This window comes from Equus caballus, chromosome 1, assembly GCF_041296265.1.
Source record: "Equus caballus isolate H_3958 breed thoroughbred chromosome 1, TB-T2T, whole genome shotgun sequence".
Taxonomy (NCBI): Eukaryota; Metazoa; Chordata; class Mammalia; order Perissodactyla; family Equidae; genus Equus; species Equus caballus.
In genome coordinates this window covers 177,178,797-177,199,428 of record NC_091684.1, presented here as the reverse complement: position 1 = coordinate 177,199,428, position 20,632 = coordinate 177,178,797, and the positions used below count along the sequence as shown (strand labels likewise).

At 40.6% G+C, this 20,632-nt stretch overlaps 1 protein-coding gene across 5 annotated transcripts in view; it reads left to right on the top strand.

Annotated features, from left to right (window-relative positions):
- STXBP6 (syntaxin binding protein 6) overlaps positions 1–20,632 on the top strand; it is a 231,096-nt gene that overhangs the window by 53,788 nt on the left and 156,676 nt on the right. For 4 of the 5 annotated variants that reach the window (XM_023623338.2, XM_070273885.1, XM_070273873.1 and 1 more), the window contains one exon: positions 15,171–15,359. The exons of the other annotated variant lie outside the window; for it this stretch is intronic. In XM_023623338.2, coding sequence (XP_023479106.1) covers positions 15,206–15,359 — 154 coding nt within the window. In that variant the 5' untranslated portion in view covers positions 15,171–15,205. The remainder of the gene's footprint in view (positions 1–15,170; positions 15,360–20,632) is intronic. 5 annotated transcript variants of the gene reach the window in all.

The window sequence follows — 20,632 nt, the reverse complement described above, 5'->3', positions numbered from 1 at the left end:
AATCTTAGAAGTCTACTGCATGGACTGAGAGAGAAAGGCTAGATAAAAAGTTCCTTTAAGAGAGCAAAATGCAGATCTTATGTGTGTAAGCTCTCCGTATGAAGCTAGTGGTCCTTATGAGAGCAGTGGTTATTGAGAGCCCCCTTGCAGGTTCGGAGCTCCATCCATCAGTCTCCTGACCACGCCCACCCTACTGTACCTCTCCAGGTGCTGCCATTATCTTGTGTCGTAGCATAGACTTGGAACACAGTAGACAGTCGATGAAATGCCTGGTGGAAAGGATGAAAATGTGAGTAGGTAAGGTTTTGGCCTCAAATTTCTGTGAAATACTGACTCTTTAAGGTTATGTATAGAGATTAAAGAGGATATCAATGAAAGAAAACTACCAGGCTGGTGTTGGAGGAATACCGACTGAGTAGACGAACATCCTTGAATATGCATCTTTGCCCATTTGTTCAATGATTTCCTTAGGATAAATTCTTACGAGGAGAATTGGTGTTGTGCCTATTTTCAGAGCTCTGGATAAATAAAACTGAGGTGTCCTCCAGAAGCTGTATATGAGACTGCTGGAGTCCCCACCCTCGACATTTCACCTCGTTTGTTTTTGTGTCTCCAGAGCTCAGAGCAGTTGGCTTGTTGGGAGGGGGTGAGAATAGAAGGTGTTTATAAACTTTTAAGACGACTATGTGATATGAACATTTGGCTTGTTTTTGTTTGTTTTGATGTCTTTGGTTTAATTCTCCAAAGTTCGTGTGATGATTTCTTGATCTCTGCTTTACTCTCCCATTGGGCATTTTCTTTTTTTCTCTCTTGTAAACTGTGCTCTTCCTATCTTATATATTCTTACAACTTTTCCAAGCATGCTAATTAATTTAGTATCTACACCAGGTTCTTCAGTATCTACACCTGGTTCAATTCAGTAACCAGACAGGAACAAATTAGTGAACAGGCCAGATATAAGAAAAACAGGGCCACCTGGATGATGAAGGTCAATTGATGTTAAGCCTCAGTTTGGGCAATAGAATAGGGAGTGGTGGGGACTGAGGAATTTGAGATTATAGAGATACTGGTGGTGGGTGTGCAGGCCTAGTGTTGCTAGATCTTCCCAATTTGCAAGAGAAATTGGAGACCTGTTTTACATAAAATATGCATTCTTAACATGTGCATGGGCCAAGAAAACTTATTCTTGCAAAACTCTCCATTTATGACCTCAGGTCTATCCCCTCCCGCTTCAGTGAATGGGGATGAACATTTTAAAAGTAGTTTTCCTTTCACCTCCCCCTTCCCCCGATACTACTTAGTGCCAAAGGGACATTTGAGGAGTTTATATGTGTCCCAGACCCCTTCTTCTGTGGGAGCTTCTCCGTGGCCATTTCTTTCTTTTCCATGCATGTTCCTGGAGTTTCCTCTTGCTGTTCTGAAAGTGCATAGGGGCTGTGCAGAAACATGTCCCTGCAGATGTCCTCTGTGCTCACCTTAGGTCAGGTGTGTCTGTCTAAGGCAGTCCAGGGCACGCGCCTTGCGCGGATCCCAGGTGGAAGCTGGGTGTATGTTCTAGGTCACTCAGAGCCAGCGGCTTCTGTGGCTTTCCATGGAAGTGGATCTTCCTGTGTAATCCGTGCAGGCAGACCTAATTAAATTCTTTAATTACATTTCTTGCACAGGCTTAGCAGAGTCTGTATCTCCTGATCACCAGCCTCTGAAGGATTAAAGTGTTTGCCGCTTCTGCTGCTGTGGAGCGGCAGTTTCCGATTCCTCATTTAGTCTGGCGGTTGCCTGTTTTCCTTGTCTTTCTCCTCAGTTAGACTCTTTTCCCTTGAGTATGTCTAATTGGCCTGTAATCTCCATCCCTTGCACAGGGCCTAGGTCAGTAATTACTCAGTAAATGTGTGGTGAGTGAAGGATAGGTGCTGTCCTTAGATGAAATTTCTTTGTGACCTCTGACAACAAGGAACAGTATGTGCTAGAACAGAAATCTTCATCAAAGCCAGATGACTGTCCACTCAGAAGGCTTGGAGAGCTGTGGCTCCACATTATTTGATTTCCTTGTCTGACAGTTAGTGGTGAATGATAGTGACTGTTATTCTTTATCCCTTTGTTTAATTGCTGAACCCACAGGGCCTGTCTACATTGATTTCTTTTCAACTGCTCCATTGATTGGCTTATGTGTTGACGTTCTTCTCTTCTGCCCACTGGAGTGTAAGCTCCGTGAGGGAAGGGACCGTGTTGATCTTGGTCCCTTCAGTGTCAAGGACAGTGAATGAGTGCAGCTGTGTCTTGTCCCAGCTCTGCTCTGCTCTGTGTGCTCCTTTTCTCTCCTTGCTCTTGTCCTTGCCTTTATAAAGGTCTACACAACTCTGCATCTCCCTTGGGTGACAACACTCTATCCACAGTCAGACAGACTTAAATTGGCTCTGTCATTATTTTCCTGCTTAAGCTTGTGGTTCTGTATGGTGAGGCGGAGGGGTGTGGTGGAAGCAAGACAGGATTGCAAGAGGAAAATCCATCTCTTTCTTGGCTGAGTCTAGCGGAGTCATTAAGGGAGGTCCCTTCTCTGAGCTTTGTTCTCTCTACCTGTCAAGGAGAGATGATAATACCTCCCTACGTCCCTCACAAATTGGAAAGATGAAATAGGATGATACTTGAGGAAAGCTTTGTAAAATACGCTGTGACGTGTATGTGCTTTTGCAGCTGTAAGCGGACATGCTTATATGCTTGTCTGCCTTTCCGGAAGCAGGGCGCCCAAGTGGGAGCAGGCTGACCCAGGGAGCTGGTTTCCTAAACTCCTTCCTCATCCTTCACAACAATCTTGTGAAGTGACTGGCACTACCCCATGTTAAAGATGAAGATATGATATGAATCTCAAGAGATGTAGAATTTTAGCCAAAATTATTCACTGAGGAAAGGCAAAGACAGACTCAGACCTCGATCACCTGAGGACAAATCTAGCCTTCTTTTCACCATCCGGCATCTGTTAAGATTGGGGTAGGGGAGAAGAGACTGCTGTGCCTTGGCCCCAGATTCTGCATGGTGAGCCTGATCTCCTATGCTTGAACATCTCTGTAGTTTGTTCATACGTGATACCATAAAATTCTACTAGTGTTAGCCTGAGTTAGTATTAGAGTAGTATTCAATTGATAGATTTTTCTTCCCTATAAAACACTGCACAGCTCGTTAGGTCAGAAGTTATTTTCTGGAACGTGCTGATTAAAAAAGGGGTTGACATTGAATGACAGAAGAGCTGATTGAATGGGGCAGAATCTGCATTTGCATATGGACCTTGAGTCTGACCTGGATTTGTAGGCTATTCCTTGGCATCCCAAGACACAGACCAGGATGCCCACTTACCCGTCCATCCCTCTTACATGGAAATTTAGCCATTGTTGGGATGCTGGATTCTCTCCATGGCATTCTAGTTTGTTGCTTCTGGGGAGTCTCAAGTGAACCTGTGAAGACTCTTCAGTTCCCCAGCAGGACCTTGTGCAGCTGTGTGTGGAAATCAGGATAATTCCGGCATTTCTGAGAGCACTTTAATAGAGCACTGATTACAGATTGCAGGCACCTGGTGGTGTTTTGGGACTGAGGCTGAAGGGTGCAGTTCCAAAGACAAGAACTGGGCTTGACAGATTCTTGTTTTCCTGTCCTGTGGTTCCCCTGGGCCTGGAATAGGTCCTGAGGAATCCTTGCAATAGCTGATCCAGGCTCCTGGCATCATTAGCATATGCTTTCAGACCACCAATGCCAGGGCATCCAATCCCAGACTGAGAATGGACTTGTGACTTTGCCTGGGGTACATTCTGCCTTCAGTGGCTCAGAGCACTGAGACTGTAGGAGGGGCTCCTGTTAGTTGGGATCAGAACAGAGCCCAGTGGCTTGGGACTTGGCCAAAACTATCCCACGCTTCTTGGACTGTCTCAGGCTGTTCCACTTGGGCAGGCCATCATTGCTTTTGCCCTTGACAGCCAAGTGAGAAAACAAATTGAAAACTCAAGGGAATAAAAGGTGATAGCCAAAAGTTGAGGTTTAGAAATCTATGGGCTAGAGGTCTTCTAGTTCAGCCTTAATTTTGTGCCAATTCATATAAAAATAAATGAATCTGAGAAGATTCCCCACTGCGATAAATCATGTTTTCTTTCTCTTTCCCCCTTTTTCCTGACATACCACCTATTCTCGTCTTCCGCATACTTGTGACTGCTATGATAACTTTTACTTGAATGAGCATTGCTGCAAAGTGGAGAGCTATGGCTATCCCTAATCTTGGCTTTGCTTCTCTTTAGTTGTATGATTTGGGAATTATCCTCTGGACTTCAGACTTCTTATGATTTAAGGGAGAGAATTGGATGAGCTAGACAATCCCTAAGATCATTTCCAGCTATTAAAGCTTTAAGCATAAGAATGTCAACATACTAATTTGCCCACACCTTTCAACTTAAGTATAAGCTCCTGGTTGGCAGGACCCAAAAACGTGTCAAGGGATGGTTGTTGCCTAGCTCATTTGGAAGGTCTTGCTGAGATCCTTCTCAGTAAAGTGAAGGGGATGGAATTCCCCTTGCTGACCGTTTAAATTTATGAAGCCCAGGGCATTGCTGCTAGGGAAGCATGTAAGGTTGCTGGAAGCCCTGGCCGAAAATGATAGAAGGCATAGAAAGAGTGAGCATGGAGGTAATAAGGAGGGTCCAGGTTGTACTTTCAGAATGCCAGAGGGGGGTAATACAGCAAAGGAAGTGGAAAGAGGAGGTTCCCTTGAGAACCAGCAGAAACCTTTGAAATATGTGCCTTTCATAGTTAAGCCTTTTCCGGTTTGGAAAATAGCCTACAAGGTTCATAAAACTGCCTTGTGGCAGCCATCCAAGATCCTTCCAGGAGTTGACTCCTGTTGTAAACTGCTGTCTCCAAAGGAGGCTGACGAACAGCTGTGACAGGCTTCGGCGGGCATCGTCCTGTTTATGGAGACAGAGATCTGTTGCAGACCCCCTCTGCTAAGGTATTCTCAACTCCCCAGTTTTTTATTTGTGGAATCAAAACAAGCTCTATTCTAACCAGGCTATGTGATCCTCTTTGCCAACGACACAGCATGACATGCACTCCCGAGATGAACAGATATCCAGAATGAATGACTTCAAACTACAGCCTGATTCCTATCTCTGTAGCTGCTGGCCAGGGGTGATAACAGTAGTGTGTCCATCAGAAAGCGGGGCTGAGCAGAGGCAAAACTGAAGCAGATGGATTTGTTTTGATTTACCTAGAATGCATTCCTACCTTTTCCTGCCTTTCTCATTTCTTCAGTGAGGTAGTAAGGAAGAGCAAAGACTCTGGAATCATGCTTCAGACATTCAAATCCCTGCTCTGTCCTGCCCTTTAACAACTGTGTGACTTAGAGCAACTTGCTTAACTATTCTGAGCCTTAGTTTCCTTATCTGTAAAATGGAATCTTGCCTCCCCCTCCAGGCCCCACCAGGATAAACATATTAATGAGGATGTTCAAGTATGGAAGTCCCATATCTAAATGTCAGAATTTGAGATAGCAGATGAGAAAGCTTTTGAAGTCTGGGAGGGCCTCTTCCCATTACCATTCAAATTATGCTGCACAGGCACAAAATCATGAAGTTGACCACTGAGGAGACGGATGTAAGTTGAAATCATGATCCTTGACCAGATCCTTATGAAGCAGAAGAATTTAATGACCTTATTGAAAATCTCATTTGTAAAAGTGAGACACTGAAGAACAGAGTTGACTAGGTAAACACGTGTCAAAGGGGTCCAGGATGTGTCACATTTCTTCTGTGCCCCTCATTGCTGTGAATGACTTCATATCAGAGTATAACTGATAAAATATCAATTACTGAAATTCTCTCAAGAAATTATAAAGTGATGATATGCTCCAAATCAGGGATACAAGTAGGAAATACTGCTTTAAAATTGATATTAGATCTAGAGAATATTTTGAGAAGTTTTGATCTGAGTTTTAGGAAGTATGTAAACTTGTTTTAACTATATTTTGGGTTTTTATAGGTTTCATATGCTTAAAAAAAATGGAGGGCCTTTTTAAAGGCTTATTATCTTTTTAGTGTTATATTCCAGGTCTATCCTAAAATAGAGCTGAATTAAGAGAATTTATGATTTACCTAAGATTTGAATAAACAAATATTTGATATAAAAGGCTCATCTTATGCTTGCTGGGGGGTTTATTTATTTATTTATTTATTTTTAATGAGTGATATATTTGGTATTTTTCTGTCTACGCCCAGCCCATCCTCTAAGAGGAAGACACCCAAACCACTATCTCAGTCTCCATGTCCTTTCATGTATGGGTTTGGTGTCCCCCGTTCTATTGCCAGTATGAATAAAAGAAACATATGAACTCAGTAAGCAGTACAGAATATAGCACCTAATTCAAATGTTTATTTTCATGTTGTCAGTCCTTGTGTGGCTTTGTCCATATTTGGTCTGAATAGATTTGTCTGTTGCCAGTGTTGTCACTATAAACAACGCTCTCAGGCCAGTATGTTGTTTTCTTAGTCTGCCAACTAGCTGTTGGACACCACCATGACATGAACACTCAAAAATTGGGAGGTGCCAACAATCTGAGCTCCTTTTGGTTCATTTTTTGAAATGGTTAAATTCATTTTTGGGGCCTGCCTCATATTTTGGCGTGATAGTCCTGTCTGAATCCAATGAGTGAATCCCAGCCTGCCCTTCCGTTGGTCCTCTTTTTCTCCCCACGACTGTAGAATTGGTATATGGTACTGTAGAACCAACCGAACTGGGCCTTGGGATTTCAACTTGTGAACATGGAGCTTCTGTTATAGAAGGAATCCCTCAGAATGAGTGATATGAGTGATGCTTATGAAATCTTCATCTCACTTTAACAAATCCTCCAAATGGCATATTCCCAGCAGCTTTTTTTTTTTTTGGTGGTGATGTTATTTTTTGGCTTTGTCATATCATTTCTTGAAGTTAGAATGTAGTGATTGATAAGAGGCTTAAAAAGTCCACCCGCAATGTAAATAAACTTGTGTAAACACAGGTCTTGTGGTCCGGGTGTAGAACAGGATTTGTTCTTTGAATATTAAACTTACAAGAAGCACGTGCTTACTGAACACATAAACAAGGAAAAAGGAGATGAAAATAGTCTAGATTTATAACTGAAGCAGACATGAGTCACTGGCTTGGAGGATCCTGTGAACATGATGTCTCCTACAAAGGAGGGTTAGTGTAGACAGGGAAAGAAAGCCACCATGTCTGATAGTATTTGCTAGCCTGATGGTGGAAAAGAGCTTCCTCTTTCCCTTCCTTAAAGAGTTAAACGTTACGACCAGGGCTGCGAAGTGTGGTTGTGCTGTTTTCGCACTGCTCCAAAGGTGAGTGTCAGAGGGGGCAAGTGCAAACTGACCTCTAGCTGGTGTTCTGTCCACCAGGCCGTGGGCCCCACCAGGAGCTGCATTTGCTCAGAGGAAAGGTGACATTTTCTTCTCACAAAATACCTTCCAGGCCTTGTTGTAGTTGTTCACAGCATTTTCTCTTCTTTTTCACAACTCTTTGAAGGTGGAATTTATCCAGTTTCACCTTTGAGATTCCCAGCACCACGCCTGGACTGAAGTTGAAAAGAGAGTAGCACAGACCGATAATTGGATCTCAGTAAAATATATTTCGAGATATCCTCCAGTTTAGGGAGAAAAAGTGTGTCTCAGAAACAAAATGTTTTAAGGAGCATTCTAGTCAGGTTAGAGCAGAATACGAATACTGGTCTGCAGAATCTCTGGCTTATTTTCTTGTTTCAAAATCCAGAGATCATCACATTAACATTTTGGCAAGCTTTTTTCTAGATGTCTCTTTATGCATATAGATATGCACATATCATTTTACATTCATAAGTACATTCACTGTTTTGTAACCTTGTTTTCACTCTGTATTAGGTCATTGTCATTTTTCAAGTCAGTATCTATAGATCTATCCTGTGGTTTTGAAAGTCTATGTAATATTCCATTGGGTGGATGGGCTGTACTGTATTTAACCAAAGAAGATTGGATACTGATGGATATTTAGGTTGTCTGTAATGTTTTGCTTTTAAAAATGAATCTGAAGGAAGCATGCATGGTGTTTAATACACACATACAGCATTCCCCTTTTCTTTATTTTGGGGAGTGAGAGCTGCTGGATCAAAGGATTCCAACTCAAATATTAATCTCTATGAGAAAGGAATTACAACTTCTTCGTAATCCTTACACCAATAGAGGTGGGTTAAAAATGGCGTATTTTACCATTCATAAAAACACGTACCCAAAGATTCCAGTTTGCAATCTTAAAGCAAACTCTGAAAGATACACTTAGCCGGTTCTCTTGATTGTATACTTGGGATTGTGTGTGTGGAAGTGCTTTGTGGATCACCAAGTGCTGTGCAAATCTCAGTGACTCGTTACTAGGACTCTTAAGAGTCTCTGCTATGTACTCTCGAGAAATGTTTATGGAGTTTTTTTAATTTAGTTCATAAAGAGATCAGGAACCAAACAAGTCCCAGGCCTTGCCCCCCAGTCTCTGAGAGCAGGTCCTGAGCACTCCAGTGGGCGCTGAAGTACAGTCTTTGTTTGGAGTTCCTTCTTTAAGGTATTTCTTTGTCTACAAATATTTTTGTAGCAGAATAGAGAATATTTTTAGCTTTTATTTATAGACTCGTAAATTTTATTTTCCTGTTTGGAAGTATCGGGCTCCTTCCAGGATATTTTTAGAGGATTTTCTGTATGATTTATTGATTTAGTCTGGATCTTTAAATCTGGTGAAGTCTTTAGAAGGGGTTCTTGGTCTGATGTGCCCATCTGACTTCACACCCTGACAAGCCCATACCACGGTCCTTGTTGTTTCTACCAAACAGAGTGATGAACTTAAAGTGATTGCACTTTTCAACTTTGAATGTTATCACCAGATTAAAGTTATCTGTCTATTTTAGTGACATATCTGACTCCCTGTTTAGAGTCTACTTATAAGAAGTTTTAGTTAAGAGTAGTAGTTGAACTACGTGGAAAAAGTGGCTGGTGGACTAAAATCTTTGTCTAATTTATTTAGTTTATCAGCACATATACATGCCGTGGAGAGACGAAAGTTTTTATCTTGAGAACTATCATATCAAAGAGTAAAGTTGTCTAAGTAGAAATTTTGCATATTTAGAATAATCAGTAACCCTTACTCGAGTAAACTTTTTAGAAGCTAAATTGACCTCAAATTATCTCATTGGTCTTAATATACGAAACCAGAAAAAAGAAAATTGATTTTCATTGCTTAATGAATTGCGTATTTTCTGACTACCGGATGAAGTTTTTGGATTTTGGAGGAAAATTAACATTTTCAGATTATTTTTAGGTTTAATGACTGTGTAATAACATCTGACTTGTAACATTTAGTATTTTTGCACTGTGGGCTTTAAGAGAAGCGATTTAATGTTTCTCTTCTTTGGTTTCAATATTTGTAACATTGACCCATTCGTTGTCAAGGTAATTGTGTTTCTCTGTCAAGATCTGATGCGTGGAGAAGAAACAGTTAAATATAGTTGAGCTTGAATCGTACTTATCCTTTAGAATATTACCTTGGACAGTGTAGAAGGATGATTGTGAGCAAGATGGGGGTACTGGAGCCCTCATAGGAGGCATGCAAATGTTCAGGCCGGGGATGATGAGAATCCAAACCTGGGCAGAGGATGTAAGAATGAAGAGGAACTGGTGGAGTCCAGAAATATGAAATTGAATCCACAAGACTGGGTGGTTGGTTAGTTGTTATAGGGGTTTGGAGGGTTGGAGGGAAAAGGCAGGGTCTAGGTTAACTCTCAGTGGAAATGCTCAGTTGGCAGCTATGATTTTATATCTATGGATTTAAAGCCAGGAAGGCAGTCGTAGCTGGGCGCATGATTAGTGTCATCAGATTAAAGGTGGGAGTTAAAGTTGCATTTGTAGCATCTCAAAAAGTGACAATGCAGAGAAGGCCTTTCTTAGAGAACAACCTTATTTCTCTTATTTCTAAGTTATTTGAGGTCACTTCACGAGAGTTCCCATGCGCTAGGGCAGACCAGCTGATTCTCCCCAAAAATCTTCCAGGATGATATCATATTTGCTGTTAACTTGGAGAATTCTGAAATTTGAATTCAGCTTGTTTTTTTTTTTTTTAAAGATTTTATTTTTTTCCTTTTTCTCCCCAAAGCCCCCTGGTACATAGTTGTATATTCCTCGTTGTGGGTCCTTCTAGTTGTGGCATGTGGGACGCTGCCTCAGCGTGGTTTGGTGAGCAGTGCCATGTCCGCGCCCAGGATTCGAACCAACGAAACACTGGGCCGCCTGCGGCAGAGCACGCGAACTTAACCACTCGGCCATGGGGCCAGCCCCGAATTCAGCTTATTTTGAGCGCACTTGCCTCAGGATTGGGTCACACTAACTAGTTTAAGAGGATGGTGTCTAAAACTAGGGATTCTACCTGCTTGTTAGCAATGGGAATATAACTGTCCTACGGTCCAGATGACTTGTGTTGGCACAGTCAGTGCCAAAACAGGCTCAGAAGATCGTGTGTTAGACATGGGATCCGAATAGGGAAGCTAATGAGGTTAGAGGAATCAGTTGTCTTATGCTCTTAAGCTAAATAGATGGCACCTCTATCTCGCCAGAGGAGGCTCTTGCCTCTCAGGTGGGGAATATTTAAGGCCTGTAGGCCACAACCCCTTAAAATCATCTGGTGATAATGAATACCCTAGTAAAGGGCATCTGCACTTTTAACTGGGAGTACCTGCCACTTCTCCTTGTCTCCTCTCTCCTGACCACAGAGGACAAGTGTCAGTTCCACTACTGGAAACCAAAAATGTTAGTGTTGGAATGCAAAACATCATGCATCTTGTACCCTTTTCCTTATTATGGACTTCATCTGCAGAATCCCTGAGTTTGTAGGAGTTCACAACTCCTACCCTGAAGGATTATTTTATTTTCTGGTTACTTGTGCAGTGTGGGGAGTGGCGGCCATCTCACTACAGTCCCGTGTACTAACAAAAGCAGATATGGATTTGATGGCTTGAAGTGAGAAGAGAGAAGAAAAAGACTTGAGAAAGATTGAAGCTGACTGTGATTAGTTTCTGCAGCTAGCACTGAAGGCAGCTAGCTGCTTTGACTTGCAAATCATATTGTAGGTTGGTTTCTTGGATGGAAAAGCTTTGTAAGTATAGCCTATAGAAGCTGTAGACCAGGAAGAGAAAAAAATTCCGTGGAGTTGTAGGGGAGGAAAAAGAATTTTCCCTCTACCCTTCTGAGTTCTTAGCTGAGACCCCTGTAAGAAAAACAGGTTCACAACAGGTTTATTGACACATATACCTCGTGTGAATGTGGGAGATACCCAGGGAAAAATGAGTCACTCCCTGAAGTGGTTTAGAATTCAGGATTATATACCATCTTAATAGGGAAAGAGAAGGGGGATGTACTCTTAGGGGAGAGTAAAGGATGTCTAGGAAAGGTGAGTGGGCCCTTAGAAGAATAGATGGGAGGTATGATAGTTTGTAACCAAGTCTGTATGAGTATGGTGTTGACTTCTAGCCTCCTCTCCTGTGACATGTCAGTCTTCCCTGGTTGAGGAAACTTCCAGAGAGGGGATTTATGACAACTGCGTTCCTTTTGGAGGACCTGTCTTTAGGCAGGTTAGGGGAATTCAGAGAAAGCCTCTCCCTGCATTTGCTGTTTTTCAGATACCTTCAGCTCAAAATAATCAAAATACTAATGTGGCATGTTTTGGGCGTATGTGTCTTGTTACCTTCAAGGTGATGTAGGTTGGAATAACTATGGTCGTGGGTGCGCCATTGCTGTTTTCGTCTTGTTTCCTTACAGTGGAGTCCCAACCTTGGGCTGGGTGTTGATTTACCAACAGTAAGATGTACGAGCTGATAGAGCTACTTGGTTGAATCAAGAGAAAAAATCATGTAACATCTCTTCCTGTAGTCTCTCCTGAGAATATGTTCCTTTCCATCCCATAGTTCTTCTTTAGGCTGTTGGCTTTTAAATTCGGTGTCAGGATGGCTGCATGAGAACCGATTAGGGAGTTGTTTAAAATAGGGATCCCAAGATTCTCATTCGGTGAGTATGAAGGAGGGGCCCAGGAGTCTGCATTTTTGTAAAGCTCTCTATACTGAATTCAGATGTGCAGTCAGGTTTGGGAGACACTCATAGATTATTGCCACGAGGCTACGATAGTACCCCTTTTACTTTCTGATTCTTTCTCTTCTAATCCACTGTATATCCCCGTTCCCAGGGTGGCATTAAAAACATACACACATACGTGCAGGCACACAGGCCTGTTAATATCATTGTCCTGAACAAAAGCTTTTGACAATTTCCTATAGAATGAATATGATAATCTCTTATGAGTGACTTCCCTGAGGGTGAAGCCTATAAAACGGTTAGTAAGAGCCTTCCATGTGATAGACCATTTATCCATATTTAGAAGATTTCATACCCATGAATGAGGAAAGTGAGACTTCGGTAAATAAAGTTGAGTTTCTCGTTTACAGATACCTTCTTGTATGGATGGCTACATTTACTCAGCTTCTACAAGTTCAGAGGGTCTTTTATTTTTCATACTGTACTACACGAGTTAATGAAAATTTCCATTGTTAAGCATTTGTTATGATTCAGGCATTAGAATAAGTGATCTGCATGCACTGTTTCATTTAATTCTTCCAATACGTGGTTCCACGAGGTAGGTGAGGATACCTCCAAGTTGCAGTTAGTAAACCGAGGGTCTGGAATTGTAAGAGATTTACCCAGGCACTTAGGACTTAAATGTTGGAGCTGAAATTTGAAACCAGGTTTGTTTGATTCCAAGGCTTGTGCTCAATGAAGTTACTGTTTGATCTTTTCTCTGTCTCTTTTCTTTTTTTTTGTTCTTGGCCACTGAATATCAGTATAAAAAAACAAAAGGTCAATTCCATTTCTTACTAGTTTTTCAAAAGAAGAATAGGATTTCTTAAGAGTTTGGTAAAACATGCATGTTCTTTTCTTCCTTTTTTCTTCCTGACAGATTTTACATAAGAAAATGATAGCTTTTTCTGTCTTTTAACCATAGTTTTAGAAAAATGTCAATCCGAGGGAAGAAAGCAGAAGCCATGCCACAGTTGGGAAGGCGCTGGTCAGAGAACGCTTGATGACTTTGGGAATATGACTTTCTTTCTGCATTGCTTATAGAATGTTTGAGGCCCCTGTGTACCAGTGGCTTTCTTTTTCACATGTCCCCAAATGGTGAGAGATGAGAGGCCTTGGAGCTTGAAAAGAACCAGTATATGCCTCTCTCTTTTTAAAAAATGTCCCTGTAAATTATAATACCCTGCCTAGGAAAGGCATGGGGTAAATCATGGCCGGAGAAGTTCTGTTTGCTAACTTCTAGGAAAACTTCTAGGGTATCAGGTATTGGTCAGCACATTAGAAAACAGGTCCCCCTACACTTGTCGTTTCATTCTCAGCCAGTATGAAGAAGCTGGTGGCAATGATAAAATGTCATGATCAGAGCACAGATAGATCTGGGTATAGGTCTATAGCATGTAGATATAGGGATAGATAGAAAATAAAAAGCAACACTTTTTATTCTTTATTCTTGGTGCCACTAAGAAAACTTGTTCTATTATAGGATTGAAATGAGGAGAAGTTTGTTCAACCACAGGGATGCTGTTTTTTAATATATCTCTTTCCTACCGCGAGGGTACAGATGTAGCCCAGTTACAGGTAGACAGTTGTTTTGGTAGCATTTGTGAATCTTGCATTGTGAAAGATGTTGCCATGGTCACCCCTCATAAATCATCTAGATTTACGTGAAAGCTTTGATGAGGTCAGTAGTCAACTCCTTGAGAACTACAACCGTCTTAATAATTTCCTGCATCTCTAATACTGAACATAGAGGTATTACATAGTAGGTGTTTGTTTACCAGTTGGCTCAGTTTTACAGCAAGTTGATCAACTCTTTGAGCCTCTGTTATCATATATAGCTGTGCTGTTGATCCATGTTCAGAATCTCTGAATACTCTGTACAACCTGTGTGACCGACTCATCGGCCCAGCCCTCTCTGCATCTTTAGTTCTGATTTGTTAATTGCTTGAACAAATGCTGGTTACTAATTAAGACATAGAATATGACTAGGATGATGGAATAGAAAACATTTACTCAAGTTACTGTTGAGCTTTTTGGAGGGTAGGGTTAAAGTTCTGATTGACCTTGAATATAATAAACACAAATAAGCAGAATTAAGATCGTTAGGGAAGTACAACTTTTGGAAAACTAAATATAACATGGGGACTTTGTATATGTAAGTTTGGGTGGAGATGTAGGGGACACTCATTGTGAGTCAGCAATAGACTGCTTTATTTTCTTAATTATTGGGCACGAGTGGCCAGTTAACCACAGGAGCATAACATGTGGGAACTGCTGGGTAACGTTTCCAAAATACTTAGCATTAGTCAGACACTTTTTTAGAATTCTGTGTCCACTTTGGCTGAAAGAAAATGTGGAGAATTTGGCAAGGGCCCAGAGCATGGCTAGATGCAGAGGAGCACTGGAAAATAGGACCCATTGAAAGAGGCTAATAAATAAGGATTAATTACTTAGCCTGATCCAAAGCAGCCAAAGGGTGATTAAATTAATGGTCTTCTGTTGCATGTATAGTTATTATGTAGAAGATAGAATTATTTCCACTTTAAGTAGAATTAGGAAAATGGATTTACACTACAGTTAAAGGAGATTTTGAAGTTGCATAAAGAATTTCTTGACTTTAGGGGTTGTTGGACGGTGGAAAGACTTCTCAACTGGAAATGTGAAATTGTGTTCCTTACAGAATAGGAATGGGAGTGGGTAGTGCTTGCTAGCTTGAATTAGGTACACTTGGGGTAGAGATTGGCAAACTTTCTAGATCCCATTTCATGGTACTCATCTCACATTGTGTTGGACATTTTTCAGGGAGTAAATCAGTATTCCCTTTTTGTTTGTATTGTTTCATAGTTAATACAAATGTGAAGACCTTGCTTTTAATGATTCTGTAATGCATTTCAAGCAGGCGGGAGGTTAAACTGCAAATTGAATATTACGTCACCTGCGGATCAACTTGCTTTTCCTTCTTATTTGGACCCTTACAATATTGTCAATTCCAACTTGCCTTTTCTTTTTCTTCTTTAGAAAATTCTCTGCGTGCCCTCCTCGCTTGTTCTACAATGAGCGCCAAATCTGCCATCAGTAAGGAAATTTTTGCACCTCTTGATGAAAGGATGCTGGGAGCTGTCCAAGTCAAGAGGAGGACAAAGAAAAAGATTCCTTTCTTGGCAACTGGGGGTCAAGGCGAATACTTAACTTATATCTGCCTGTCAGGTAATGAAAACCAGATATTAATATTATTAAAACAACTTCTATTTGAAAACAGTTAATTCTAAGGTCTCTAAGAGGGTTATGTACCCAGCTTTTGTACATGTCTGCTCTTCCCCTCCTGTATCCTGTTTCTCTGTTGTCTTCTCTGATCCTAATTTACCTCTACTTTTGAGGTTGCTTTGTAAGAGTAAGGTAATGAAGTCCAATTTTAATGTATTTTCCAGTTCATTAAGAGCTTCTCTAGCGGGTTTGACAGTCACATTTGTTTGTCTGTACTTTCCTTCACTAGGATGTTGACAGAAACTGGGCTGTCCTCGGCGATTTTTGTTTTAGAGTAATGCCTAGTATTTGGATAATTGTCATTACCAGCAGCCTGAGTTTCGTGGGCTTTCTTTTTCTCAACAGTTGCCAATAATCAGTTATAGTTTGTCTCAAGACAAATATCAACACCTAATGGAATGTGAGAAAGTAGCCTCAGCTCACAAGTCACTGCTTTGCTCACAGCCGTTCCTTCTCAGGAAGAACATCTGTTTTATTAAAGCTTAGAATTTTGCTGGATTATTTTTTCTCTTTCTCTTTGTGATTGTAGGAGATCTGTGGGATTTGCTGTAGATTCATACCAAGTTTCCTGAGAGAAAACTTGGATAAGTTTTCCGTGGAGCTATGGGTGACGCTAATCTGAACAGCTGGGGCGTTTGTAATATTCTTGATAATATTTCCTGTAACTAGGCAATGGAAGAACTAAGCTCACCTTCATTCATCTTTTTTTTGTTTCCTTCAATTGGGGCTTGGAAAGAAAATTTTGTTTTTGGACCCATTTTTAGCTTTTAAAAAAATTAAGCCTCTGATCATTGAAGTTTATCAGAATTTATCTCAGTGTGAAGATAGCTTTTTTCCAGAAAGAACACATAAAGATAGTAATAAGACTGTATCTTGGTTTAAAATGACATGAGAACATAGCCCTTTGGTAAGAAAGCCTTTTCAGTGGTTACAAGAAAGCTTTTATTTAAATGAATATGAGAGAAGCGACTTTGAAATATTGGTCTCTCTTTCTTAACTCCAAATAGAATTAGGTTGGGGCCGGCCCGGTGGCACAGCGCATAAGTGTGCACGTTCCACTTCGGCGGCCTGGGGTTCGCAGGCCCGGATCCTGGGTGCGGACATGGCACCACTTGGCAAAAGCCATGCTGTGGTAGGCTTCCCACATATAAAGTAGAGGAAGATGGGCACGGATGTTAGCTCAGGGCCAGTCTTCCTCAGCAAAAAGAGGAGGATTGGCAGCAGATGTTAGCTCAAGGCTAATCTTCCTCCAAGAAAAAAAAAAAAAAAAGAATTAGGTTAAAAATGTTGGAGGACATTTCCATCCCTTTAGTGTACCAGGCAGTGCTTGGCATGTAATAGGGACTCAATTAATTTCTAATGACTGAGTGAAAGAAAGAAGTAGCTTTTCCTAAGACCTTCCTAGTATTTTCTGAATGAGATTCATGTCTTTAAAATATTTTCATGTTCCTAAGTTTAGATTCTAGACTTTTTGTTTTTACGAAGATTAGCCCTGAGCTAACTACTGCTAGTTCTCCTCTTTTTTGCTGAGGAAGACTGGCCCTGAGCTAACATCCATGCCCATCTTCCTCTACTTTATATGTGGGAAGCCTACCACAGCATGGCTTTTGCCAAGCGGTGCCGTGTCCGCAGCCAGGATCTGAACCGGCGAACCTCAGGCGGGCGAGAAGTGGAACGTGTGAATTTAACCGCTGCGCCACTGGGCCAGCCCTAGATTCTAGAATTTTTGCTTGCACCAATAGTGAATAGAATGCATTACAATAAATTTTGTGTTTGAGCTGCATGGAACATGAGCTGAGCATGGACACACAGTGATTCTAATTTTGTTAAGCTCTATTAATGTTGTATGGAGATTTCTTGTAGATGAGTAGTTGAAGAAAAGGTGGTGGTTTAGAAGTCCCTAGAATTTTGCCCAATATATAACTATAACTGAAAAAGAGGGCAGTTTTGTTTGCATTTTAGGTATATGCTATTGTCAGTCTATTTCTTTTTTTTTTTCTTTTTTATTAAGGTAACACTGATTTATAGCAGTGTACAAATTTCAGGTATACATGTTTATATTTTGCCTTCTGGATAAACTACATCGTGTTCCCCACCAAAAGTCTGGTTGCCATCCATCACCATACTCATGTGCCCCTTTACCCTTTTCACCCTCCTGCCACCCTTCTTCCCCCCTATTTCTGATCATGAAGTCTGCAAGAGTGATACGGGGACTCTAACTGCCTCATCTCAGTGAAGTAACGTAAGCATTTCCCTGCCATGGAAGATAATGACCTGAGACTTCCTGGGACACTGTATTTCCTCCAAGACCTTCAGGTTTAAAGTTGGAAACTATGAGAATTTCTTTTTTGTTGCGTTCTAATGGAGGAGAGGCTTTTGTTCTGAAAGTCTTCATCCTTTTCATAGATTTGAACTTTGATACGATGGGTGGGTAAAGTAGATCTGACATTTAAGCAGATGATTTAATGGAAATTGGGGCAGGAGAAGGCCAGGCAACTTGGACACTCAAGTTATTTGCATTTTGATTTTTCTTATGATTGAGAAAGAAGCAGCCACCTTTATTTTCTAACTTATGTGAAGCTTAGAGGCGTATCAGTCACATCTCTGATAAGGTCCTGTTTTAATTAGAAGTAAATCATTAGTAAATATTTATAAAGTCCTTTTTTACGTGCTGAGTACTCTTAGTGCTGGGGGCTCGGAAAAACTCACGAAGCTTACCTTGTTTGGTGGGGAAGGAGCAGTAGACATTAATAAGTTACTTAATAATCGTAAACACGATTATTAACTCTGAAAGATTAAAAGGGAAAAATATAGTGATGTGAAAGTATGTGTGAGGAGAATTTGGCCTGGTTGGGAGAACCCAGAGCTGTGTGGAGAGTAGGGCCTCACTGGTTCTGAAAAGTGGCTGGGCTGGGTGCAGAGGGCATTCCAGGCAGGGGAGCGGCAGCTTCATTCACAGACTGCGGTGGTGATTCTGAGTTTCTCCTCCTGTGCAGTCGAAGGATGACTTCTTTGTAGCTCAGCTCACATAGGAGGCTGTCAAGTGAACGCGGAGCCCTGGGAGCACAGCCTCTTTCCTGCTGTTAATGTGAACCACCTATGCTTTCTGGGAGGCCAGGTTCTTTAACTCTTTTGGTTTGGTTGAGTAAAACCAGCTATCAATTTTGAACACGCAAAATTTGTCTAAATTAGGGCAATGTCTACAAAGAATTTTTAACCACTTTTGAAACAAGATAAAGAGTAAAACTTTTTTTTAAAAAAGGAAGATATCATAGCTTTAAAATCTTTCCAACATATACATGCAAGCATGGATGTTTTATATATCCACTGTCTTTTACTGATGTTTCTTTGTGTGAATTTTTTTCCCCTAAGTGTCTGGCGGAATTTATAATCTAAGAGATTGAGGCCTGTGATCATAAGACTTAGTATATTCAGAGAGGATTGTATATCCTCTGGAGGAATCCGAAAAGGTGCTGGAGCAGGGGAAATAAGATGATCTTTCTTTGGTTATTTAGCTATGACTGTGTAAGGAAAGAATCTCTCGAGTTCATTCATGGAGCCTGGGGATAAAATGTGAATGTTTCTCATTGGACTTCCTGAATGGCTTCTTGAGTGGTGCAAATGCTTATGTACTGACATGCTCCTGTTGATCAGCATTCTTAAAGCACTGATTTCCACTTTCTTTTTGGCAATGGCTAAAATTAAAAAGACTGACAATATCAAGTGCTGACAAACATGGAGCAATTTGACCTCTCATTCTTTGCTGATGGGAATGTAAAAATGGCATAACTGCTTCGGTAAACAACTTGACAATTTTTTATAAAGTCAAGCCTGCACTTATGACTCAGCAACTCTGTTCCTAGGCATTTACCCAAAAGAAATAAAAACATATGTCCACATAAAGACATATACATAGAGGTTCATACCAGTCTTACTTATAATAACCAAAAATCAGAACTCAAATGTCCATCTACGTGTGAATAAATAATTTTATATGTCTGCAGAACTACCAATATGTGCAGCAACATGGATGAATCTCAAAAAGCCTTGTGTTGTGTGAAAAACCAGACAGAAAAGACTTGATTTTATTTATATGAAATTCTAGGATGGGCAAACTTAAGCCATAGTGACGGAAATCGGGTTGGTGATAGACAGGGCCTGGGGTTGGGGACTGACTGTGGAGGGGCGTGGAGGAATTTTTTGCAATGGTGTAAGTGTTCTATGTGTTGATTGCAGTGGGAGTTACTTGGTTGTATATATTTTTCACAACTCATCAAACCGCACACTTCAAATGGATGCATTTCATTATATGTAAATATATCTCAGTAAAATTGATTTTTAAAAAATGTCTTACAGAGTTACTAGTGAGATGATTGTAAGACTTTATTAACCTCTTTATCTCAATCTGCCCTGTAAGGTGGACAGAAACTAGGCCTCTGCTTAATAGTATGAGAAGTTATCCTAGATGGCCTTTCTGAGGTCTTAGACAGAAGCAGCTGTGTATCATGTAAACTTGTGCTTCTGTGTGATCTCTGTGTCGGTGTGTTCCTAGTTTCTTATAGCACTCGGTGCAGTGCTGAGTATATGCACAATAGATGCTTAAAGGGAAGATACTATTTAATTTATGGATTATTACATACCTGATGATAGTGTAGACTTTATTTACAACTTAGAACTGTTAACTCATTCAAAGTGTAAATCAAGTCCTGCCCACGACAGTTTCTACTGTTGGTTGCCCCCTCTGGGTATTTGGGTCTGTAAAACTAAACTAGAAACATGCTAGGAAGTTAAAATCAGTTTGTTATTAGAGGCTAGTTACCTTCTGAACATTCTGTAATTTCCTGTTTAAAATCTGTTTTCCTGATCCTGTTTTAATTCAGTATGCATAATGTATAATGCTAGCCTTCATGGCCATAAATGGATAAAAATCTTTCCTTGGCTGTTCATTGTCTCCATAGAAGAAGCATGAAAAAAGTTCAATTTTTATAATTAATACATTCTTTTACATATTTTGTTAAAACAGAAAAAAATCCTTTTCAAAATGATTTTAGATTTGTAGAGAGCAAAATTTTCTTATTTAAAAAGAAAAAGTTCTGAGTGCTCTTTGATGAAATAATTCACGTGAATGGATCCCCATGGAAGGTAATGATGTGGACTTTGAGTCTAGAACCTGGCAATACTGTTCTTTATCTCAGTGGTTGCCAATCCTAGGTGTT